Genomic DNA, 26492 nt, shown 5'->3' on the forward strand with positions numbered 1-26492 from the left:
CCATTTTCAGCTCAGCGCCTCCGACCGAGGACCGTTCTCTTCTTCCATTCAAGCTCTCTCTCTCTCTCTCTCTCTCCCCCCCCCCCCCCCCCCCCCCTGGCCCCCTTCACGCAAGCTACACACGTTGGCTGAACAGCGTTAGCCCAATGTTATGATGACGATGGAAAGGGAGAAAAGATTTAAGAACAAGATTAGATAACCTGGATATGTGGAGTGAAGAAAACAGTGAGCCTAGGAATCTCTCAGGGTAAGGATCATCTTAACATTGGCCTTGAAAGTAAACTTTCAATGGACGTGTGAATTGAGATGTGGTAGGGCAGGACTATTAGTGGGGAATACTAGGCTGTGAGATCCCGAAGTGCATGTATTTTGTGAAATGTTTTAGGTAATGCATTGCGAATCTAACGGACAATCATGCCCAAACGGATAACAGATAGGATAACCTGGATAGGTGGAGTAAAGAAAACAGTGAGCCTAGAGATCTCTCGTTTCAAATCTTTATTCTCGTTGTTGTTGTTGCTGCTGCTGCTGCTGCTGCTGTTTGCTTGTTGCTCTGGCTCAGTGACCCCCTTACCTGGGCTATTGAGCTCTGTGTGCATACTAACTTATTTATTTATTTATTTCACTCAACCCTGGTAATGATCAGCAAATTCAAATTCATCTCGGTTGAGCTGCTCGTTTGCTTGTTTTAATTGTATTCTATTTTCGTCACACGTTTTATATCGCATATGTTTTATATCGCCATCAATATCCTGTTTTTTGGCTGTCGTCGCTTCGGCTTATGCGAAAGCTATACATGCTGTGTATATCTACATTGCAATGATGCCAACGCGGAGAAGCTTCTAATAATAATAATAATAATAATAATTTCACTCAACTCGTGGTCCATGACCAATTGGCACGCAAAGTGGGAGAGAGGGGTGATAGCCAACCACGGCAACTTGGAGTCCCTCCTGTGTGCATGTACATTGTAGCTATCGTTTCTTGGCTTCGAAGATTGCCACGTACACAGGTACAATCTCTCACCTGTCCATGTAGCAAATCCATGACCATGCTCGCATGGTTATAATACTCTGGCCAGGGCTTGGGAATGATCAGTCTCATCGATCATCGGAGTCAGAAACGCAACCGTGCACGACATTGTAAGCTGAACCAAACGCAGCAATTTTTAGAGTCACATGTGTGTAGGTAGATAAAGCACCCATGGACTAGGATGCTACTATACTACTATCGGTAGATCTACACTGCACACTACAGTACTACATGTGTAGTCTTCTTCCCTTGCCCTTGTAAGTAATTGTACTAGTAGTACAGTAGGCGAGACGAGTGGCTACAGCGTCCAGTTGCCTGTGCATATGGACTGTGCATAATTATGGACTGGTGTTGCCGTCCCCGATCAGTTTCTTTTTACATGTATCTTTTTTTTCTTTTTTTACAAGATAGCAGCCACAAACCATCATGGTGCAAATGCCGGCAATAACGCACAGGGCCAGGGATACACGTAGCGATGGCAGCCGAAGCTGTGGAGACGCCTGTGCATGTGGTGCTGCATGCTGCCGCCGCCTCGATCAGCGCTGTCGCTGGGCCCGTCGGGGTGCCTATGACATTTCCACCGTGCAGCTGTCACCGCCTTCATGTATAATTAACTAAGACCGCAAAGCCAGCACGCATTCACGCAGGGCACAGAGGCGACTCCACGTCATTTTGCGCACCTGCAGACAGTACGTACACAAAGGCAGAAGAGTCAGTTGTCTGAGGATTGCCTTAGCTTTGCAATGTGCATGAAACGCAGCGTTACAACAATGACCTAGCCGGCTGTCTCTGTTCTCTTCTGCCTTTGTGGTAATGCTCCATCCTTGTGGTGTCGAGCACTCTAGGCAATCTGGGAACTCTCGCTATTCTGGCAGACTGGGTCTGTACAAGCATGTTATTGTATGACGATCGGGCTCAACGAGTACTGTGAGGACTTGGGTATCATGCCAGCTGTATTTGTGATACTTGTCTTGTGCAGTTGTGGAGCCCCAACCCATGGTCCTGGGGAGTATCCAGTGAGAGGCCACGGGACGGAGTACATGTATAGTCGATTGCCATTACATTTTGAAAGTACATTTTTTTATTTACTTGAAAAAGCACATAACCACCAGGAAAGCTGACAAAGGAAAAAGAGTAAGAAAAGACAGATAAAAAGAGAGCTGAGAGAGAGAGAGAGCTGGGGTACGGTTAGGGGAGGACGAGACATTGAATGGTGGTCGCCACAGTCACAGATAGTAGCAGTGCTGGTGAGGCTACAGGCACTCCACTGACCATTAGGTCTCAGTATCGCCATGCCGGTAACGCACCAAGAGACAAAACGGAAGAAAATCTGAAGCGCAATACATGAATGGTAATCACAATATAGGTAATAGGGAGGGTGGTGACCAAGAGAGGACAGTATAGACCGTTAGTATGGGGTGCTTCAATGCACATCCCCAAACCAAGAGGTGCGATCTGGAAAGAACAGTGAGATGATCAACATTATGGGCTTCAAAGCACGTCCCAAGACCATGGCTGGTCTGAGATGTGTTTTTTGACACCTTTTTTTAAAGCTGTGAGTGGAGAGTGATTGGCCAGACGGGGAAAGACGTCCTCGGGGAGGCTGTTCCACAATTCAAGGAAACAGTACGGGAAGGAACGTCGAAAGTAATCGGGACTGGTGCCGGGGGTGGTGTTTAAGAGCTGTTCCCGGTGCTGGCGCTGAGCATAATGCTGCTGGCGGGTTCGAACAGTATCGGCCCGTGGTTTTGGGGGAGGGCGCATGCGTGTCAGACGGGGTGGGCCCTTGCAGTTAACTACCTTGTAGAGATAGGGCAGCCCTGCGACCGTCCGTCTGGCCCACAGACTCTGGAGGACGGTGGTGGGTCCAATCATCTGCATGGCCTTGCGCTGTGCTGTGTCCAACTTCCCAAGGTGGGTCTGGGCAGCACCAAGCCAGGCTAGTGGGGCATACTCAAGTATGGGCCTTACAAAGCCCTTATAGACGGTTAGGCGTCCAGCAGCGTCCAGGATGGGGGTTGCCTTCCGCATGAAATGGAGGCGTTGATGTGCGCGCACAGAAAGCTGGTGGAGGTGGGCGCTGAAGTTGAGCTTCTCGTCGAACACCACCCCAAGGAGCTTCAACTGGCTGCTGACAGGAACAGGGGTGCCAAGGAATTGGGCAGGGGGGAAGTCTGGAGGGGCCAGCTTCCTGGTCACGGACATCAGCTGTGACTTAGAGGGCTCAAAGGTAACCCTCCAAGTACTTCCCCAGGCTTCCAGCTGGTTTACGGCTGTCTGAAGTGCAGCTGCGGCGGCCTATGTGGTCTGTCCAGGCATGACAGACGTATAACGTAGTATCATCAGCATACACGGCAATGGAGACGCTGGCAGGTAGCTGATCTTCGGGGTTGTTTATGTATACTAGAAACAATGTGGGCCCTAGGATGCTGCCCTGAGGGACGCCTGACCGGATGGTAGAGGAGGTAGAGGTTTGTCCCCCAACAACAGCTTGCAGTTTCCGGTTCTGGAGGTACGATGTTAACCAGGCCAGCAGTTGCCCACCAATGCCATAGCCTCGGAGCTTGCAGAGGAGCCCAGGGTGTGAAACCCGGTCAAACGCGCCTGCTATGTCTATGGCGAGGGTCTGAATGGTTCCGCCCTTACTGGTGGTTAAAGCCCATTCATGCTGGAGTGACGTTAGTAGGTCAGCTGTTCCGATTGATTTCCGAAAGCCAAACTGGTTGGCAGACAGGAGGGTATTGCTGTTGAGATGGTTGATGAGCTGCTGGTTGACTATTCTTTCCATCACCTTGGATACTATACAGAGCAAGGAGACTGGTCGATAATTACGGACATCGCCCTCGCCCTTGGCCTTGCGCTTGTGGATGGGAACCACATTGGCTACCTTCCAGGCTGTAGGCTGGTAACCATGGGAGAGACAAGACGAGAACAGCCGCGACAACGGCTTTGAGAGCTCAGACGCACACTCCTTTAGAACGCGGCAGGAAATGGAGTCTGGCCCGGACGCTTTGGATAATTCAAGACACCGGAGCTGCTTGAGCACTGCTGATTCCCAGAAACGGATTTGACTCAGGATGGCGTCAGTGCGTGGTGGGAAAGGCGGGAGTGTATCTTCAGTGAGATCGTTTGGGATGCTGCACTTCTCTGCGAAGAATGATGCGAAACAGTCAGCCTTGGAGGAGGCCGTGGTACATTGCTGACCTTCGGCCCCCTTTAGGCCAGGAATATCAGATGTGCGGGATAGACCTCCTGCACGCTTCATGTTTGACCACCATGCTTTGTCACGTAGGTTTCCATTCGACAGCTTGTTCCGCAATGAGGATACATGAGCCTGCTGCGCTGCATGGAGCACAGTGGCAACTCTCAGGCTGGTTGCAGTGTAGGTATCAGACAATTGCAGATCAGTTGGGTGTGCACGGGTGTGTCGCCAAGCACGGTTTCTTGCAGACACAGCTGTACTACATTCAGGAGTCCACCAGACAGGGTCACATGTATGGAAAACGATGTTTCCTCGATGCTATCGCTGCTACTATTAGTATTTTAAATTCTTCTTGATACCTAGAAAACCGTGACGTGTGCATCAAACGCCTTCTGCTCGTCTTTGCACGCAACAGGGGCGTCCTTGCTCGTCAAAGCAGAGGCGCGCTCCCACTCCCAGCATTCTCAGGCTAATCTTTGGTCTGCCGCCGTGGACACCGACCACATCGCTATTCCACCAGCTACACCAGTGGCCTCCCCAACTCTAGAGGAAACGTTCCGCGCTAAGATCCTGGTGTTTGTTCGTAGGTGCTTGTGATTCTCACCATTGACATAATGAAGATGCCTTGCGATTCTGTTGCCGCAGAAACACCACCAACGGTTGCTGAGATATGGGACGCGAAACTGGCAGCAACAACACTCAACAGCAGGAGCAGCAACAACAGCAGCAGCAGCAGCAGCAGCAGCAGCAGTCGCAACAACAAGAACAACGGAGCAGAGGGTTTGTTGGAATGGGTGCTCAAAGCTGGGTCATGTCCGCCGCTCATCGCATGATCCTATACTGGCTATAGCAAACTTCTTTCACCCTGCACGGGCGCATCTGCAGGACTGGTAGAGGTACATGTACTTGACATGTACATGACTTCCAGGGAGTAGTAAAATACCGGTATTTTTTCGAGGCGCGCGTGACACAGAAGCATGATGTTGAAGTAGAAGTATGTTTTGGATAGAAGCATGGTTTGAACCCCGGCTTATACGGCCGTATACACCTGCTTTTATACGCGGCATTATGTCTACGTGTACATGTACGCGCAAAATGCAAAAACGCGTAGGATGGGCTTTCAGAACTTCCATTTCTGAAGTACCGGCAATTGGTGCGGTTTGGGCCACACCGGTTCCGACCTCCCAGTAAGGGCTTATTGCAAAAGCTTTGACGTCCCTGAAACCAGGGGAGGGGGGGGGGGGGCACAAAAGCAAGTCGACCGATTTTCGTCGTTCAGCATAGCAAACTGCGTTCATTTCGGAGGGTGGGGAGGGGGTCCGAGAACGAAATGAACGATGGTCGTTTCAGGGATGACAAAAACGTTACTTGAGCGACGGCCCCTCAGGGAACCCTACATAGTCACAGTATACTCAACATGTCAACCACAATAAGTAGCAGCAATGATGCCTTTAATAGTTTTTAAAAGGCTTTTCAAGTACATGTACAGGTATGTAATGCTGAAGGCAGATCAATAGAATCAGCGGGAAATAAAAGAAGCAATAGGCGAATGTGCAACAGAAATCGGTCACACTGGTAAACAAAAAACTAGAGATCATTCTCATCTGACATGTACTTGTATTCTACAGTGCGGCTCAATGAAATCCAGTCGCGTCACTCAAGTTTGCGCCGTGCACTATTTCGCAGCCCAGTGTTCGCAGGTCCAGGGCCGCGCAGCGCACGGCGCGTACTTGAGTGACGCGACTGGATCTCATTGAGCAGTACAGTGCTTATAATACAGCTATTAAAACAAAAATAGGCTGTCCTGGGCCAAGAGAAGAAGGCAAAGATCTTATATATAAAAGCCGTTGCTAATTTACAGTGAAAGCAAACACAGAGAGGCCTTGAATAGACCGCATGAGCAAGATGAGAGCATCCGAGCAACATTGGGGGGTTAAAAATAAAGAAAATAAATAAATTATCGGTGCGGACACCACACGCACACATGCCCACACATATGCACACATACGCATGCACGACCAGTACTATGCCATGTGGTGAAGCAGCGCTGGTGGTGCTGGGGTGGGGGCACGGTAGATCATGCCAATGTCCGCTGCTAGGACGAGATCGAACACTCGTTCGCTTTAAAATCGGCATACGAAAGAGTGTTATGATTGTAATTCGGGCAGAACCAGAACCCTGTGCACCAGCTCCTCCTAGCCATACACTACTAACACACTAAATGTAATGGAAGTGCCAACACAAGCAGCCGCGGACATTTCCAAAGTCCTTGCACACCCGAAACCAATGTTTCACTTCACGACACGCAAGAGAAGTCCAAGCGTGGTGGTCAACGTCGTGATGAGTGACAAGAACAACCAGGATGGTGACAAGCAGGAAGTAGTAAAATACCGGCAGTTAACTACTCCCGGTGACAAGCGTCAAGCTGACCGGTACAGACCAGGCCATCGCCGCACGCAAAGCAACCGTTTTGCCGGGACTTACGTACTTGAACGTACACTCATAAGTATGTGTAGCTGGAACACTCTGAAGTTAGTTGTGCGGCAGAGAAGTGCTGCCACTTGTCAGTTCCTGCACAGACTACGTGACAAATTAGTACTTGGTACCTGCACAACACAAGAGTGTGGTCACAAACATTGCTCGCCGGCAAAGTATTCGAACATGTGAAGTGAGTCACGGCACAAAGTCACTCAACATCTACCAGAAGAGCTGCCAGTGTCTGCACAGACTATGCAACAGGCTAGTACTAGGTAGCCACAAATAACACAAGAGCTCGGTCACAAACATTGCTCATCGGCAAAAAATTCGAACAAATAGAGCGGGATACGGCACATAGCCGGCCAACGTCCACCGGAAGAGCAGCAGCAGCAGCCAGCAGTAGCAGGAGCAGTAGCAGCAGCAGCAGAAACAGCAGCAGCAGCAGCAGCAGCAGCAGCAGCAGTAGCAGCAGCAGTAGTAGCAGCAGCAGTAGTAGCAGCAGCAGCCAGCAAGTGGTGTGCGGAGATGATTACGGCATACTGTGTACTGAACACCAGATATCTCCGCGGTACGGTGACGACAAATAACTACCGGTGCTCGGTCTCTCACACTGCCAAGTCAGCACACAGCAGCACCCACACTGGCCACTGATCACCGGTGCGTGTAGAAGGTTATGGCGTGATTGAGTCGCGACGAACGTCTCAGTTGCTGACATCGCCAAGTTTTCAAAGGACGTACATCATGTACACAGCTGCTAGTACATGGAGCAGGTTAAAGCAGGTGCATGCATATCATAGAGTATGTATATTACAGGCAGCAACAACTGGCCGTATGTCTGCTAGAAGTACTGAGTCTGGAGCTGCACTCAGCAGCCAGCGCCATAAAATCAGACACAGTAGGTCGGCATCGAGTACGATAACAGTCATAACCAGGCACATGCACACGCAGAGAAAGCATCCAGTGGTATAACCTGACGCAGGCACACGCAGAGAAAGCATCCAGTGGTATAACCTGACGCAGGCACACGCAGAGAAAGCATCCAGTGGTATAACCTGACGCAGGCACACGCAGAGAAAGCATCCAGTGCTATAACCTGACACATGCACACGCAGAGAAAGCATCCAGTGCTATAACCTGACACATGCACACGCAGAGAAAGCATCCAGTGGTATAACCTGACGCAGGCACATGCAGAGTCAGCATAGAACGTGCCATAAAGCCAGACACAACGGGTCACTAGCATGCAGAGTCGGCATCGAGTAGAATACAGCCAGACACAGTCTCACGCAGAGTAAGCATCCAGCGCCATACGACCAGATACACCAGGTCATCAATACTCAGAGTCAGCATCCAGTACCACACAATCAGACAGAGTGGGTCACACAAACGCACAGAGCCAGTACCCAGTGGCATACAACCAGATACAGCTGGTCACAAGCACCAAGAGTGCCACACGACCAGACACAACGGGTCACTAATACTCAGAGTCGGCATCCCGTTACTCCAGTACCACACAAACCAGACTAGAACATGCAGAGCCAGCCAGCATCCAGTGGCATACAACCAGATACAACGCCTCACAAGCACGCAGAGTCGGCACAGTAACCCTGCCGGGCTCTTTCTTCAGCAAATACACGACAAGAGCATGTCGCCAAGTACATGTACGAAACACAGCAGACGGCAGCAGCAGCGTGTATTGCAACACCAGCTAGTTAACGACGCCGGCCGTTGACAACGCGATGCGGAAGACCCTACTAGTGAACACCGAACACACTAGACTGAATGTTGCCGACGCACTAACACGGCATTGGTGTACATGTATGTGCACGTGCGGCATTGGTGTATGTGCACGTGTGGCAGCAGACAGGCTGACACGCCACTCGATACGCAGTCTGACACGCCACTCGATACGCAGTGCCAGCATCCAGACATCCCACCGACCGCACGTCCCTCTCGGCGATCAGCAAGACAAGCGAGAGAAAGACAACGTGCTGCACGACCGCATGTTCCTCTCGGCAGTCGGCACGACAAGCGAGAGAAAGACAACACGCTGCAAGACCATACATCCCTCTCGGCAATCAGCAAGACAAGTCGGAGAAGGGCAACGTGCTGTAGAGCTTGTTGTTTGAAAGCACCGGTCGCACCACAGTACACTAGCCGAGGATATCAAGCTGGAACCCAACTGAGGACTGTAGGAATACACCATACCAGGTAACTACTCTTTCGCTGTCCTTGTCACCTCCAAACAAATATGATCTGTATCCATGCGAGGTACACAGCGGTTGCCATCCTTGCCACCCGTGCAATGACACGTGACGAGGTGCGCGTAGAGTAACTGCAAGCTATGCGGTAACAGGGGTCACGCGGCCTGCTCCACCACCGCTGCTATGTCAGAAACGCCACACGACTTCAGTACGGGTCGTCCGGCGTCCACTGGCTTTCCGCGGGCCACGGCTCGTGCAGCGACAGCGTGGCGATGCTGGGCAGAGAAACGCTGTAGAGGCCACGGTCGTACGCGTAGCCGGCATTTACCACCGGGTCCTGCTGCCACTCAATGCCGAGCTCCTCGTAGTTCTTGGTGCCCGAGATCATGTGGAAGCCGGACTGGAGGGCGCTGTGGCGCGGATGCAGCACCACCATGCGCGCGCGACGCCGCTCGACACTCGCCGCCACCGCCACGCCATCGCCCTCGTGCTGCGTCGGCGTCGGCTGCCAGTAGCAGTCCTTGAAGGCCACCTGCGGGGGCGCGTGTCGGAACACGCAGCCGTGCAGGCCCACGTCCGACGCTCTCAATGTGTAGTCTCGCAGATCGCCCGGCAAGTCAATGTTCTCCACGTAGTCCCCATCGAGCTCAGCTGGCTTGCCAAACAGTCCACCGTGGTACCCCGCACCGATGGATGCCACGGGACCATCCTCCGCATCTAAGCAATCATCGCGAACATCGTCACCGTAATTCGCTTCAAGTTCAACAAATTGCCATGTTGCAATGTCGTCGTCCGCCGAAAAATCCGTATCGTTTACATCACGCGACGACGCAGCAGTAGCAGCATGCCAAGCTGCGTCATCATCAACCGCAACACCGGGCTGCTCTGGCGCGGCCTGCTGCAATCGGCGCTGCTCCTTGGCGTACGCCTGGGCGTGGGAATCGCGCAGCGTCACTTGTGTATCACCCCGCAACGGCGATGGCGATGGAGCGGCGGCGCCAGCAGTCGGGGCCTGTGCGGTGGCCGAAGGCGCGTCAAACGAGCCGCCGTGCCCGTCCTCGAGCTGCCCATCGCTGACCAAACCGCGGTTTGGCGCTCGGCTCCGCTGATCATGCAGCGCCTGCGTCTTCCATCGACTCGGCAAGCCGAGGGAGTTGCGCGAGACACGGTTGACCTGTACACCCTCGGGCAGCTCGTCGAAGAACGGATTGCTGCTCATGTCGAGCTCCCTCAGTGACGACATGCTGGACAGAACGTCCGGATACTGCTGAAGGTTGTTCTTAAACAAGTCTAGGGTGTGCAGGGAGGACATGTTTGCCATAGTAACGGGCAGACTGGATATTTGATTGTCATCCAGATACAGCTCTTGCAGGCACGGAAGCAAGCCAAAATTCTCCGGGAGCACCGTTAGCCGATTGCGCGAGAGCTTCAATAAAGAGAGCGACGACAGGTTGTGAAACGAGTTGGGCAGACTGGCCACCAGGGAGTTTGTGAAGTCGGCATGCTCTAGCAAACTGAGCGAACCGAACGACTCCGGCAGCCTGTGAAGTCGCGTTTCGTGCGCCTCCAGCCGCTCTAGACTCTGCAGCTCGCCGAAACTCTCGGGCAGCTCCTCAATCCAGTTGCCATTGTCGTAGCCCCATCGGTCAATCTCAGATATAACACTCCCCAGATGAAGGTATCGGAGATTCTTGAGTTGGCCGAGCGACTGTGGGAGACGGTCGACGGAGTTCTCTCCCAACAGTAAGCGCTCCAGCGACTGGCAGCGCACCGCAAACGCCTCGCTGAACGGGCACCCGAGCGTCCGATTCGACGCGATGTTGATCTCTTCGGCGGCCGACAGCGTGTCCAGCCAGCGCGGCATCTCGCGAATGTGATTGTTGTTGATGTGCAGCACGCGCAGGCTGCCACTACTCGCCGTTGACGACATCACCGTCTCCAGTTGGTTGTGGCTGACGTCGAGGCAGCACAGCCGCGCCAGGTCGTCAATGCTTGCCGGCAGCTCCTTTAGGCGACCGTGACTCAAGTCCACTGCCTCCAAGCTACTCAGGTTGCCGAACTGCTCTGGTAACGAGCACATCCTGTGATGGCTAATCTGAACACGTCGCAGCTTTCCCAGAGAGCAAAACGACTTGGGAAATGTCTCCAGGCCATTTTCGTCCGCGATGAATTCTTCCAAGCACTGCAATCCGAACCCGAATTTTTCCGGCAGCGTCACAATATCATTTCCCACCAAGCTGAGTAACTTCAGCTTGTGCAGGTCACACAACGCATCTGGCAGCGATGTCAACTGATTCTCGTCCACGCGTAGAGTTTCCAAGGCCGGCAGTGACGCCACGGCCTCCGACAGGCTTTTCAAATCATTTCCGCAGATGTTCAGCTCAGTCAGGCTGGGAAACCTCGCGCTGAGCGCTGTGGGGAATTGTACAAATTCGTTGAAGTCCAAATTCAATCTCTGAGTCTGAGTTGAACTGACTGTATCGTCTTCGGGCAGCTTGCAAAGCTCCAGCGAGCTCCAATCTACAAACGAAGACTCCATTGCAGCATGGCCATTGTTCTACAAATACAATGCAGATGAATGACAGGAGCTTTTTCAAGTTTTTGTTGTGATGTTTCACCACTCACGTCATGTCATCGTACATATCGCGTGCTGCTGTGTCTTTCAAAAATGGAGAGCTTTCCCACGCGTGCCCATAACAACAGCAAGAAAATGCCTTTACTCGAGAACTCGTACCGTAGAAAACATACGGTACGTGATCTACCGTATTATTTTGTTCAAGGAAAATTTAATATCGATTTTTCACTTTGTTGTTTATCCGATCGAAGGCTTTCCGACTTGTTATCGCTGCTGCCAAAATGCGCTACGCCCAGCTCGTAATGGGGCCAGCCGGGTCGGGAAAGGTAAGAAAGACATGGCCATCTGCTTACGACTGCCTACTGTTCTTGCTTTGCGCTCCAACAAATTATTTATCTGCATCAAAATTCAAATAAAAACTCAAATGGAGAGCCAATGAATCTACGTGCGAAAGCGAATCGGTGATGTGGAGGCAAGAGCTTTTCTTTGTAGTGATAAATAGTATCAGGGAGGTGGACATTGAACGCTGAGGTAACAAAACATAATGAATCTAGCAATTTCCTCGATTCGGATCGATTTGGAAATTCTCGATTCATTGTTGCCAGTATAATTTCGTGACCTCAACGTTCAGTGTACGCCTCCCTGATGCTAGCAAGAGTATATAAGACCCCAAGAGTGTGCAACTCCTAATACCTTTTCTATGGGGAACGCCAACGGCGAAAACTCACATCGCGTGAAGTTGTGTTCCAGTTGTCCGTTTCCAGCCCATTTTTAGCGAGCAATGATTAATAATAAAATCACTCCCTGGCAGAAACTCACTGCGCGTTTGCAACTCGCCAGCATAATCATGGCAGATTTTTGGATTGCACGCACTCGATCCTTAGTTGTATGCAGTACAAAACGTGCCTGAGACACGTGATGTGAGTTTTCGCCGTCGGAGACCCCATATGCAGAGTTGCACACTCTTGGGGGCTTATAATTAGACTCTTGATACTAAAGTGAAACCTGTCTAGGACGACTGCCCAAAGGACCTTCATAACGTGGTCTCTGTTACCAGGCGGTCTCCTTATCCAGGGTCATTTGAGTAGAAATAGCATCCCTTGGTCCTGGTAGCAGTGGTCTTCTGGGACAAGTGGTCTCCTTATCCGAGTGGTCGCCTTGACAGGTTTAACTGTATACTCTTGGTAGTAGCAAGAGTACATAAACCAGAGTGTGCAACTGTGCATATCAGATCTGAAACAGCGCAGTTCGTGCACTACGTCACCCTGATGAGGTCAGCCAAGCCGCGACTTGCGTACAGCTCAAATTTTCATGTTTCATAGCCCGGAAATCAGCCAAGTTTGCTTGATTTTAGACGTCCAGTTTCAGGATTTCGGGGTTTTGTGTGACTGTGTACGCTGCTGCGTACATCCACCGACAAGTAAAGTCACCAGGCTATCCGTATCAAAAAACCGAAATCAGGACAAACTCAGTGACCTGCACCACCGCGACTGGTTACGCAACTTTTCACCGTACCTGTGGCTTACCATGCCGTCAGAAATGACGTACTGCACGAATTACGCTCCCACAGGAACCATCTCGAGTTGCACACTCTGGTTTATGTACTCTTGATACTACTGTTAAGCGATAAACTTTCGCGGCACGCAAATTTTGCGTTTCCTGAATTGGACTGGTTCGCGATGAGGAACTTTAGCGATTTATCTCTTCAGTTGGATCTTGTACTGTCTATAATCAATGTAAAGAGCAGCTTGCGGCGATTTATATTCGCGAATGTGTGCGATGGGCGCGAAAATAGCGAAATTTATTCTCTAGCGAAAATTTCTCACTTCACAGTATTCATCGCACTAAATACGAGGAGGACGAACAATTTATTGATTTATAGAGGCTACGCTAAATCATGTTGTCACCTTTTGAAGTGGTGTTTATGGAATGGCATCGCAAGCACCTATTTGCCACTCTATACGCAACGTGTAGATGTAGTACAGTGTGATATGCAGAGCCTGGTTTCGCAGCATCTTGGCTGATAAGGTGGTGGACAGCTACAGTAGTCGCGCGCCCAAGAACGTTGTTTCCAGGGGGTTAGCCTGGGCCGTTCTTATTTTTTCAGCAATCTGGCTGTGTTCTTAAAACACGTTCTAAGATACAATCCATACTGAATCGTATATATTCCACAAGCTCTCAGAAAACCAACACCGCCGTTCTTAACTTTAGGCTGTGGCGTTCTTAGTATTTCAGGCTGGACGTTCTTGGGCTCCACGTTCTTCAGCGCGCTACTCTACTGTACGCGTTAACTCGCCAACTGCTGTTAGTCCAGGGCCCAAATCCATTGCGTTTGTTCGAATAACGTTCCTTTCGCATCACCATCAATACTCGCAAATGGTTTTTCAATTGTTATACTGTAAAGTCTACAAATGTTCAGCCTCCGAGAGCTAAAACACATTTCGGCCGCATCACAATTTCAGCCTTAAAAAGTGAATGAACCGTATGCGAAATAGTGAAGGTGAACGAAGTGAATTGGCGTTGTGGAACTAGCGTGATTCTGCAGCAAGCAAGAACATGGCCCCTGTGTCAAAAGTTTAAACAACCACTGAAATATGTGGCTGCTAGAAATGCTATGAGGATGGCTGATGATTTTTTGCCAGGTACGTGTGTGTATGTAAGATGTTTTAGATTTCCTAAAAGCAACTTGTGTTTTGTGTGTGCGTGTGTGTGTGCGTGTGTGTGTGCGTGCGTGTGTGTGCGTGCGTGCGTGTGTGTGCGCGCGCATGTGTGTAATTTGGTGAACACGCCATCATGCGCGCAGAGTACATACTGCAGTGTGATGCAGCAGCACTGCCAGAACATGAATCGCACCGTGCACGTCATCAACCTGGACCCAGCGGCTGAGCACTTTGAGTATCCCATAACTGCCGGTGAGTGTTGACATGGCATCCCAGCCTGAAATTATCTACAGTCCTGTTTTTATTTTTTCTCTTTTACGTTTACTTTATACCAGGCGTGGGCCATCCCCTGTACATAGGTGCATGCCACCATTTTTCTTCGTTTCAATAAAAAAGTTTAACATTGTAAAAAGAAAGAAAAAAACTACAGTCCTGTAGAAAGTCTAATTTTTAGCGGGTAAAACGTTAGCGTTTTCTGAATCCGGACCAATTCGTGATTAAATATGAATTTCTAACTCCCTACTAGTAACCGTTGATTTGTACGAAACACCGTAGAGTGCCTAATCCTCCCCACTTTTGCGGCGCTGGGGTGTCGCTGAAGCCGAGACCTCAGGTCGGCGGAGATGCTCCAGTTTCGCCACCGCAGTTGCGACTGCGGCCACCTCTATCAAGCAGTATTCTGATCTTGAGGTTCGTGGGTTCTGATAAATAAAAGCACAGTGGCACAGGGTTTCTATTAGGGAGGTTTCGCTCTGCGTAGTTACGGAGGAAAATAACGTAGGGACTGCACGTAATTTTCGTAGGTAAACATCAGCGCGGTTGGGTTTCTGTCTGCATGATTTATCCATGACTGCTGAGCACGCCTTCTTGCGTTTGAGACGCATCGGGTGAATGCGCCCACGAACAGAAACCACGTGACGTGTACCTTGTGTTTCGCCCGGCTTCAACGTTGCCGTAGATAAATCCGGAGAATATTTCAAAAAGTCCTACGGAGGACCGAACGTAGAAAAGAGCTTTTCCACGGAAATTCGTAGAGAGATTTACGTACTTCAAAGTATAGGAATGATTGGTTGTCTCTAAGAACGTTATCTTGTAATGGTCATCAGAGTTATCAGAATTACAGTGAAACCTGTCGACCGCTCAAGGGACCTTCAAAACGTGGTCTCTCTTACCAGGTGGTCTACTTATCCAGGGTCGTTTGTGGAAATAGCAGCCCTTGGTCCTGGTTTCAGTGGTCGTTAAGGACAGGTGGTCTCCTTATCCAAGTGGTCGCCTTGACAGGTGCTACTATATGTACACAAAAAAAACAAGAAACACAGAAAAGCCACGCGCCGTAGATGGTCGTCGTTTCGAAAGAGCAATCCTTCTCGTTTATTTCAATTTTTCTGCCAACGAGAAGCATTCACTTGCACTGAAGTGAAGAGGGGGGGGGGGGTTGAACCTTTGCTGGTTTTCCGTGGAGCCAAAAAACCACGGTTTGTGTGAGACTTGAAACAAGCAAAACATCCTTCAAATAGTGCACAGGACGTATTTCAACAGGTTGCTGTCGAAATGTATCCGTGTGTTGTTTGTGTGCAGATATCCGGGAACTCGTTCACGTTGAGGACGTGATGGAGGCGGATGATTTGAAGCTGGGACCCAACGGAGCTCTGGTCTTCTGCATGCAGTGAGTATGGTACTACAGTTGCATTCAGGGAAATCCGACACACCGGACAAAGCTGGCGTCCTGGACCAATTCCGACTGCATCATTATTGTACTGTAGTGTCGCGTATAAAAGCATGACCTGTATAGAAGCATGACTCGAATAGAAGCCGATTTTTCGAAGTGCGCTGTGACACAGAAGCATGATTAGAATAGAAGCCGCTCTCTGCAAAGTACATGTGCAAGTACATGCGTGGCAGTACGCACTGTACAGTGTACACTGATGGTGTTGATGTAGAAGCATGTTTTGAATTGAAGCATACTTCGAATACAAGCATGGTTTGAACCCCGGCTTATACGGCCGTAAGCACCTGCTTTTATGCGCGACATTACGGTATGTACATGTGTACGTCCGGCCGCATTCGTACCACTTCCAGGGTGTCAATGGCCGTGCAAGATGAGGGCGCCTAGTATGCACTCTGGGTCGGATTTCATCGTGTGCAACTGTAGATCAAGACTGTCCGTCGAGTGCAGTGCCGATGTGTTGTCTACACGTTATCACGCATCACACCTGTTTGCACTACAGTACGGGCAGCAAATACGCGTGTGTGTGTGTGTGTGTGTGTGTGTGTGTGTGTGTGTGTGTGTGTGTGTGTGTGTGTGTGTGCGTGTGTGTGTGTGTGTAAACCTCGTCGTTCCTTGTTTGCACGGAGTGCTCAATGCCTACGGTGTCGGAGCGTTTCCCACAGGAACACCTGAATGAGGACAACTCAATGTATGTTTCTGCAACAGTCAGACCTCGCATAACCGCACACATCCGTTTTCCACAAAAATATCCATCTTTCCCTCAAACTCAGTGAATATCCGGATAGGCGAGGGAACCGGATAATCGAACACACATACTGTATGTATGCACTGCATATGCTGTAAATCGGTAACCGACGATTTTCTTCCAGATGGCGAGGGATCCGGATAAAAGAGGACCGGATAAGCAAGGTCTGACCGTACTTTAGTTCCATGAGATAAGCAATCATCGGGCAGCCTCAACTGATACCGGTATCAGGCTATCCTGTTCAGGACCGCCGGACACAGTTTCATTGGTCCGGTCCTACCATAGTCTTTCGTACAGTTTGTGTATAATATGGCGGGTACATCTCATATGCCCTCCTCAGCAATAGGGCTTGAAAGTGATGACGTCAAAACGGCCAGGGAGTAGTAAGTTGACATCAGATTTCTATTTTTGGACCCACTAAGGTGTGACTTTGCTATTGCCTATGTATGTGGGTGCATAGCAACCCACTCATGTCGCATGCAGGTGTGACTTTTATTTCGCCGCCAGTTGTAACCCCGCCCCCAGTAGCCAAATCAGTCAGTTTCACTGGCTACATCACCATGCTGTGGGTAAGACCGCTTGAAATGTGCTTGGATCCATACAAAAACTGGATCCAAGTGGATCCAGTTTTTGAATTTTTGAAATTGTTGCTATGCTGTGACGTAGCACTTTCAAGCCCTATAGACATGTGTTGGTAGCTACAAAGTTGGTCCAACCTCACCAGTTCCGGAGAGCCTGCTACTATCCCATTTCTTATGACTCCACTGAATGGATGTCAACAAAAAAGTGTGTTTTTGTGTATGTGTGTGTGTGTGTGTGTGTGCACGTCTGTGTGTGCGTGTGTGTATGTGTGTGTGCATGTGCGTGCGTGCGTACGTGTGTGTGGCTGTCTGTTCCTTGCAGGCATCTGGTTGAGAACTTGGACTGGCTGAAGGAGCAGCTGGGAGAGGGAGAGGATGACTATTTCCTGTTCGACTGTCCTGGTATGTCAACTGCACACCAGCTGGACATATTGGGCGCAATCAACATTTGCCTAACTTCCTCTTGTAATCCCATGCTAGCAGGCACAGCCATGCAAGTCATACATCTTGTGGATATCATGCTTGTAGTGTTGATCCTTGTATGTCCTGTTGTGTTTGCCTCGGGGTTTTCTTTCTTTTTTCTTCTTCTTCCCACCCATGTGCATATACACACACACACACACACACATGCGCGTACACATGTGTGCACACACACACACACACATACACACACACACACACACACATACACACACACACACACACACACACACACACACACACACACACACACACATACACATATACACGCACGCATGATATATACAGTAAAACCTGCTGTCATGGCGATCACTCGGATAAGGCGACCGCCTGTCCAAGAAGACCACTGCAACCAGGACCAAGGAATGCTATTTCCAGTCCAATGACCCTGGATACGGAGACCACCTGGTTACAGAGACCATATTTTGAAGGTCCCTTGAGCGGTCGTCTTAGACAGGTTTCACTGTACATGACTGCTACATGTGTACACACATCCATACAGTTACTTCGAGGCACATACATACAGTTACTTCGAGGCACATCCATACAGTTACTTCGAGGCACATCCATACAGTTACTTCGAGGCACATCCATAGTTACTTCGAGGCACATCCATACTGTTACTTCGAGGCACATACATACAGTTACTTCGAGGCACATCCATACAGTTACTTCGAGGCACATCCATACAGTTACTTCGAGGCACATCCATACTGTTACTTCGAGGCACATCCATACAGTTACTTCGAGGCACATCCATACAGTTACTTCGAGGCACATACATACTGTTACTTCGAGGCACATCCATACAGTTACTTCGAGGCACATCCATACAGTTACTTCGAGGCACATCCATACAGTTACTTCGAGGCACATCCATACTGTTACTTCGAGGCACATCCATACAGTTACTTCGAGGCACATCCATACAGTTACTTCGAGGCACATCCATACAGTTACTTCGAGGCACATCCATACAGTTACTTCGAGGCACATCCATACTGTTACTTCGAGGCACATCCATACAGTTACTTCGAGGCACATCCATACAGTTACTTCGAGGCACATACATACTGTTACTTCGAGGCACATCCATACAGTTACTTCGAGGCACATCCATACAGTTACTTCGAGGCACATCCATACAGTTACTTCGAGGCACATCCATACAGTTACTTCGAGGCACATCCATACAGTTACTTCGAGGCACATCCATACTGTTACTTCGAGGCACATCCATACAGTTACTTCGAGGCACATACATACAGTTACTTCGAGGCACATACATACTGTTACTTCGAGGCACATACATACTGTTACTTCGAGGCACATCCATACAGTTACTTCGAGGCACATACATACAGTTACTTCGAGGCACATCCATACAGTTACTTCGAGGCACATCCATACTGTTACTTCGAGGCACATCCATACTGTTACTTCGAGGCACATCCATACAGTTACTTCGAGGCACATCCATACAGTTACTTCGAGGCACATCCATACAGTTACTTCGAGGCACATCCATACAGTTACTTCGAGGCACATCCATACAGTTACTTCGAGGCACATCCATACAGTTACTTCGAGGCACATCCATACAGTTACTTCGAGGCACATCCATACTGTTACTTCGAGGCACATACATACAGTTACTTCGAGGCACATCCATACAGTTACTTCGAGGCACATCCATACTGTTACTTCGAGGCACATCCATACAGTTACTTCGAGGCACATACATACAGTTACTTCGAGGCACATACATACTGTTACTTCGAGGCACATCCATACAGTTACTTCGAGGCACATACATACTGTTACTTCGAGGCACATACATACTGTTACTTCGAGGCACATACATACTGTTACTTCGAGGCACATACATACAGTTACTTCGAGGCACATACATACTGTTACTTCGAGGCACATCCATACAGTTACTTCGAGGCACATCCATACAGTTACTTCGAGGCACATCCATACAGTTACTTCGAGGCACATACATACTGTTACTTCGAGGCACATACATACAGTTACTTCGAGGCACATACATACAGCTACTTCGAGGCACATACATACAGCTACTTCGAGGCACATCCATACAGTCACTCCTGCAAATACACAGTAGCATTATTCCGCTGTCCAGACAATGCTCAATACCGCAAACTGCGGAGCTTTCTTGCCAAGAGGGTAGAACGAGATCTTATTGCAACTCTCGGGCGAAATACTTCCTGATCCTCAGGCGAAATACTTCCAAGTTCCAACATATCTTTGTGCTTTCTTTGAACCCATGAGGGTGGTGGCGTTCCCACGAATGCAGAAAGCTCAGTCTAATTGAGTACTGTAGAAGCCATTATTCTAACGAGGCGCATACAATTATAACGATTTCCTAAAATTTACTGGTTTACGTGTACCAAAGGTAACGATTCTCACTCATTCTAACGCTCAATAGAACAGTATATATCGATTTCAGTATAACGATTTCTATTTTAACGACAGTTTTCTCCTCGTTAAGTCATTAGAATAACGTGAACCGTGAAATTGTTTGGTGCTTGTGTGATAGGTCAAATCGAGCTCTACACCCACTTGCCCGTCATGAAGCAGCTGGTCAGCGAACTGGAATTGATGGACTTCCGCGTGGCCGGCGTCTTCCTCCTGGACTCCCAGTTCCTCATAGACACGGCCAAGTTCTTCAGCGGCATTCTGGCGGCAATGTCGGCCATGCTCCAGCTGGCCATCCCTCACCATAACATCATGTCCAAGATGGACAAGCTAAGCCCCAGCCAGCAGGCCGATGTCGAGCGCTACCTGGAGCCCAATGCTGAGCTGTTGCTGATGGACCTGCGCCAGACGTCCAATGCCAAGTTTCAACTGCTCAACGAGGCTCTGGCTGGCTTGGTAAGCTGATATGGGGGTGGTGGTGGTGCTGCTGGCGGTGCTGGTGATGCTGCTGCTGGTGGTGGTAGTGCTTGTGGTGGTGGTGGTACTGCTGGTGCTGCTGCTGCTGGTGGTGATGGTGCTGGTGGTAATGGTGGTGCTGGTGCTGCTGCTGGTGGTTATGGTGCTGGTGGTAATGGTGGTGCTGGTGCTGCTGCTGGTGGTTATGGTGGTGGTGCTGCTGGTGGTGCTGCTGGTGCAGGTGGTGGTGGTTATAGTGGTGGTTATGCTGGTGCTGGTGGTGGTTATGCTGCTGCTGGTTATGCTGGTGCTGCTGGTTATGTTGGTGTTGGTACAGGTGCTGGTGTTGATGTTCCAGTTGCTGTTTTTTGTTTGTGCCGTCGGGCCTGCTTGTATTGTTATCATCATTGCCCCCACCCTCGACCTCGTAGTCATCATTGCCACCACCCTCGTAGTCATCATTGCCACCACCCTCGTAGTCATCATTGCCACCACCCTCGTAGTCATCATTGCCACCACCCTCGTAGTCATCATTGCCACCACCCTCGTAGTCATCATTGCCACCACCCTCGTAGTCATCATTGCCACCACCCTCGTAGTCATCATTGCCACCACCCTCGTAGTCATCATTGCCACCACCCTCGTAGTCATCATTGCCACCACCCTCGTAGTCATCATTGCCACCACCCTCGTAGTCATCATTGCCACCACCCTCGTAGTCATCATTGCCACCACCCTCGTAGTCATCATTGCCACCACCCTCGTAGTCATCATTGCCACCACCCTCGTAGTCATCATTGCCACCACCCTCGTAGTCATCATTGCCACCACCCTCGTAGTCATCATTGCCACCACCCTCGTAGTCATCATTGCCACCACCCTCGTAGTCATCATTGCCACCACCCTCGTAGTCATCATTGCCACCACCCTCGTAGTCATCATTGCCACCACCCTCGTAGTCATCATTGCCACCACCCTCGTAGTCATCATTGCCACCACCCTCGTAGTCATCATTGCCACCACCCTCGTAGTCATCATTGCCACCACCCTCGTAGTCATCATTGCCACCACCCTCGTAGTCATCATTGCCACCACCCTCGTAGTCATCATTGCCACCACCCTCGTAGTCATCATTGCCACCACCCTCGTAGTCATCATTGCCACCACCCTCGTAGTCATCATTGCCACCACCCTCGTAGTCATCATTGCCACCACCCTCGTAGTCATCATTGCCACCACCCTCGTAGTCATCATTGCCACCACCCTCGTAGTCATCATTGCCACCACCCTCGTAGTCATCATTGCCACCACCCTCGTAGTCATCATTGCCACCACCCTCGTAGTCATCATTGCCACCACCCTCGTAGTCATCATTGCCACCACCCTCGTAGTCATCATTGCCACCACCCTCGTAGTCATCATTGCCACCACCCTCGTAGTCATCATTGCCACCACCCTCGTAGTCATCATTGCCACCACCCTCGTAGTCATCATTGCCACCACCCTCGTAGTCATCATTGCCACCACCCTCGTAGTCATCATTGCCACCACCCTCGTAGTCATCATTGCCACCACCCTCGTAGTCATCATTGCCACCACCCTCGTAGTCATCATTGCCACCACCCTCGTAGTCATCATTGCCACCACCCTCGTAGTCATCATTGCCACCACCCTCGTAGTCATCATTGTCGCAGTACATGTGTATGTCTGCCCTGGCGTTCTGCTACTCAGATCAGTATTCTGTGGGCGGTAGTGTCACTGGGAAGGATTCTGCCTCCTTTCTGCAGTGCAACATGGGCATCCAACTCTTTGAGGCTGCTTATGCTGATGATGCTGCTGCTGTTGCTGCTGCTGCTGTTGTTTGAATTCTTTTATTCTCACGATGGCCTGTGGCCAATAAGAGATGTTGTTGTTGTTGTTGTTGTTGTTGTTGTTGTTGTTGTTGTTGTTGTTGTTGTTGTTGTTGTTGTTGTTGTTGTTGTTGTTGTTGCTATTGTTGCTATTGTTGCTATTGTTGTTGTTGTTCTAGATTGATACGTCCTGCAATGTCTCCTTTCTTCCTCTGAACATCAACGATGAAGAGAGTATTAGCAATGTAATGCTCTCTGTCGATCTTATTATTCAGTATGGCGAGGACCTGGATGTCAAAGTTCCCGTGGTGAGCGCCGATGTACTCTCATGGTCTGTGTTTGTGTGTCGGGCGTGTGTGTGTGGGGGGGGGGGGGGTGTACGTGTGTGTGTGTGTGTGTGTGTCAGTACCTGCATGTGTGTGTTGTGCACGCACGTGTATGTGTGTGTGTGTGTACATGTGTGTACATGTGTGTGTTTAAATTGCTACAGGAATATACTTGCGCTGCTTCCAATCTGCTTCAGTGTTGTCTGATGATTGGTTGTTAACCCTTTCCATGCCGGGGCCCCTTTTCTCCAATCGGCCGGCTGTCCAGAGCACTGACTCTCTTGGTGTAGTTTGCGCGCACAGCTCTGAATGGAATTTATTCTCATTTCCCTCCACCATGATGGATTTTCATCATCCTGGGCTCGTTGGAAAGATCAGGACCAAGCGAATCCATCATGGTAGATCTCAGCAACATAGACACACCAGGGCCACTTCCACCTCCTCTCCGAACTACTCCACCGTGCCTCGGAACGGCACAACAACTTAATCTCACGTTCTTGTTCGGCATCTTGCCCAAATTCAACCGGTTTTCACGATTAGAACTGCGCTGCAAAGCTGAGATCCAAGCGCTTCATTTGATGTCCATCATGCATGCGTCGTGCCAAAGGGAAATCCCCTAGCACGCTCCAAAAAACTGCGTAGTCATGAACAAAAAAATTCGTGTTCGCTCCGGCCCGTGATTTTGGTGTTCATCCTGTCGCCGCTCAGTGATTCTTTATCCCATCGCGACGAACATTATATCCACGGAAAGATGAGCTCAAGACCTTTCCAACGGTGTATTGATTGTCGCGATGCGTTTATGTTTCACAGAGTTACGATAGTTTGTACACTGGTCTGTGCACTGAACAAAAAAATTCCTGTTCGCGCCGGCCCGTGATTTTGGTGTTCATCCTGTCGCCGCTCAGTGATTCTTTATCCCATCGCGACGAACGTTATATCCACGGAAAGATGAGCTCAAGACCTTTCCAACGGTGTATTGATTGTCGCGATGCGGTTATGTTTCACAGAGTTACGATAGTTTGTACACTGGTCTATGCACTGAACAAAAACATTCGTGTTCGCTCCGGCCCGTGATTTTGGTGTTCATCATGTCGCCGCTCAGTGATTCTTTATCCCATCGCGACGAACGTTATATCCACGGAAAGATGAGCTCCAGACCTTTCCAACGGTGTATTGATTGTCGCGATGCGTTTATGTTTCACAGAGTTACGATAGTTTGTACACTGGTCTATGCACTGCAATGTAACGTGCGCACTACGAGGACGAGATATCTCGTCCTTGGCCAATCGCGTGGGGGTCTGTAGGACGAGTTATCTCGTCCTTGGCACTGAAAGGGTTAAGCCATGAAACTTTGAGTAGCAACAAAAGCCCTTACTTTCCTGTATACCTCTTGTGTGATTGCTACAGGATGCTGAAGAGGATGGTGACGAGGATTGAGAGGTGTAGCTTTGGCCGCGAATGTTGGCACTCAGTTGTCGCATTACGGAGTTGTTGGACCGAGGTAGCCGGAAAACACGCACCACTGCGCCCTTGTGGAAATTATCTTTCCTGCCGTGCAAGACATTGCCGCGCCTGTGTTACAATTCTCTCTCGCCGTGAAAGACATCCCCGCTCTGCCCGTGTAGCAATTCGTTCTCGCCGTGAAAGACATCCCCGCTCCGCCCGTGTTACAATAACTTTTGTTCTCGCCGTGAAAGACATGCCTGCTCAGAGCTGATAACAATTCCCTGTGGCTTTGAAGGAGTAGCAGCCAAAGTCGGCCATGCTATCATGTCATATGCTGTCCTGGCATGGAGCACGCGGGGTCATGGCACCATGAACAAACTGTCCAGCTGTGCGCATGGATGCACCTCTGGGCGTGTAGTGCCATCTCTTCTCTCGACCGTCACACACTACCAGACACAGTCGGAAAGGAGGCCAGTTCTCCACTACGCTGCTGCTGCTGTGTGTGTGTGTGTGCATGCGTATTAGGGTCTGTATCGTATGTGTATGGTAGCCACCATTGACCTGGCACTCAAGCAAGAGTTCGACGCCACTGCAGTCCCTTTCCACGGCGCTGGTACACAGACTCTGGCAGGCAACCGGCGGCTCTAAATACCAACGGATGACATTATTTATGCTCCTGTAGGCTGGTCTCACATCAGCATTGTTCCCATGTCAGTGGAACTCAATGGCTTTTCACAACTGTTTCTCTCTCGCTAGCGAGCATCAGCTGGGGCCATTGCTTGTGATCCCCGCCTCGTAGGCTGCTGTTTTTCTTCCTAGTTGGCTTTCAGTCCATGCTGGTTTGGTTCTCCTTGTGTCCGGTGTAGGCCAATGTACTGTGCCGTAGGTACTAGTAGTCGATGTGCTTGCCCAGCGGACTAAGCTGGTGCTGTTTATTTTTATTTCATTTTTCATTTTTTCCATCTCTTCTTGTTTATTGAAAGAAGGTAACACAGCAGCTCCTTGTTTGGTGGCTTTTCTCGCTGCTTGTTCGCGAGTGGTGAAGCGACGAAATCGTTTGCAACTACTTGTGCAGGCTTGACTCTCGTTTCTTGAGCTCATGGTCACGACTCACAAGTGTGGCAACATCAGGTGGCGTCATGCATGCACTTGCAAGCAGGAAGTACAGTCAGTCCTCGTTTATCCGGAAGAAAATCGTTGGTTACCGATTTACAGCATATGCCATGCACACATACAGTATGTGTGTTCGATTATCCGGTTCCCTCTTCTATCTGGATCTTTTTTCTGGAAAACGGATGTGTGCGGGTTATGCGAGGTCTGACTGTAGTAAACCGCTTTACTACTCGCTGCTTGCAACCAGGAAATCGCACTGCATTGTATCCAGTCATTGTAGCCCTAACACAGGTACAATGTACAGTCGACTCCACTTATAACGGATTCATACACTTATAGCAAATTCTGATGAGGAGCCAGGCCCGAAAATTTGATGTAATGTAAATTTGAATCGCAGTGAAGAGACCGTTTTTGGAGTTTGCAGTTGAGAAGTTTCCTAAATTTGTGAATGGCCGCGTTGGAGTTTGCGGACAATTAGAAGAAATTCAACTGCGTGATAATAATAATAATAATATTATTGCGAACTACTTTGAATGTCGCTGTTTGAATCCATACAAAATTGATCCTTTGTATTTTTATACAAGTAGCTACACATGGTTGATAAATATGGTGGTAAAGACACACCTGGCAATATGGCGGTAAACACACGCCTGCCCACACACGCTCTCTAGGCTGCAAAGTTCTGGCACAGAGCTCTCCTTCTCACCACCACCACCACCATCAGTTCGCGCCTGGCTTCATTCTCCCGAGTAGCTACAAAGACAACTAATTGCACAGTAAGCATTTCATATATGTCGACATGTATGTGTAAAATGTTGTACGATTATCGCAAGGCCCTTAAGGCACACAAGGAAGGGATAATCGTACAACATTTTACACATACATGTCGACATATATGAAAATGCTTACTGTGCAATTAGTTGTCTTTGTAGCTATATTAAAACTGCTGTCTCCGAAACGCTTGTTCACTTTGTATTATTAGTATTATTTATTATTAAAAGCATGTCCGCGTAGGTGGCGGGGGTGCCACTTTCGCTTACCGGTATGCCATTCAGGATTGATGTCTGAAGAGTAATACGATACAATGAAATGACAGAAGTGACGTCAACAAAAGCCGTTAGCAACATTTGTATAACGAACTATTTTTGGCCATCATGTTATATCAGGAGT

General features: G+C 49.5%; 2 protein-coding genes across 2 annotated transcripts; one reads left to right on the top strand and one right to left on the bottom strand.

The window, feature by feature from the left end:
* Positions 1 to 5677: 5677 nt before the first annotated feature.
* Positions 5678 to 11503, bottom strand: LOC135828653 (leucine-rich repeat protein SHOC-2-like). The gene has a single exon (XM_065341080.1). It carries the CDS (start codon positions 11453 to 11455, stop codon positions 9122 to 9124), a length of 2334 nt encoding a protein of 777 aa, XP_065197152.1. The 5' UTR covers positions 11456 to 11503; the 3' UTR covers positions 5678 to 9121.
* A 192-nt stretch (positions 11504 to 11695) lies between these two features.
* On the top strand, positions 11696 to 25206 carry LOC135828654 (GPN-loop GTPase 3-like). Its single transcript, XM_065341081.1, has 7 exons — positions 11696 to 11817; positions 14295 to 14403; positions 15730 to 15817; positions 17529 to 17608; positions 20253 to 20587; positions 22617 to 22745; positions 24171 to 25206. Exons 1-7 carry the CDS (start codon positions 11773 to 11775, stop codon positions 24198 to 24200), a joined length of 816 nt encoding a protein of 271 aa, XP_065197153.1. The 5' UTR covers positions 11696 to 11772; the 3' UTR covers positions 24201 to 25206.
* Positions 25207 to 26492: the final 1286 nt, after the last annotated feature.

The sequence above is a fragment of the Sycon ciliatum genome, chromosome 12 (genome assembly GCF_964019385.1).
Source record: "Sycon ciliatum chromosome 12, ocSycCili1.1, whole genome shotgun sequence".
In the NCBI taxonomy this organism is placed as follows: domain Eukaryota; kingdom Metazoa; phylum Porifera; class Calcarea; order Leucosolenida; family Sycettidae; genus Sycon; species Sycon ciliatum.

What these genes read in the sequence shown, in the direction of transcription:
- LOC135828653 (XM_065341080.1), bottom strand. Translation starts at nt 11,455, where the DNA reads ATGGAGTCTTCGTTTGTAGATTGGAGCTCGCTGGAGCTTTGCAAGCTG.
- LOC135828654 (XM_065341081.1), top strand. Translation starts at nt 11,773, where the DNA reads ATGCGCTACGCCCAGCTCGTAATGGGGCCAGCCGGGTCGGGAAAG. An exon ending in TTTCCTGTTCGACTGTCCTG is followed by an intron (nt 17,609 to 20,252) that starts GTATGTCAACTG and finishes CTTGTGTGATAG; the next exon opens with GTCAAATCGAGCTCTACACC. An exon ending in TGGATGTCAAAGTTCCCGTG is followed by an intron (nt 22,746 to 24,170) that starts GTGAGCGCCGAT and finishes TGATTGCTACAG; the next exon opens with GATGCTGAAGAGGATGGTGA.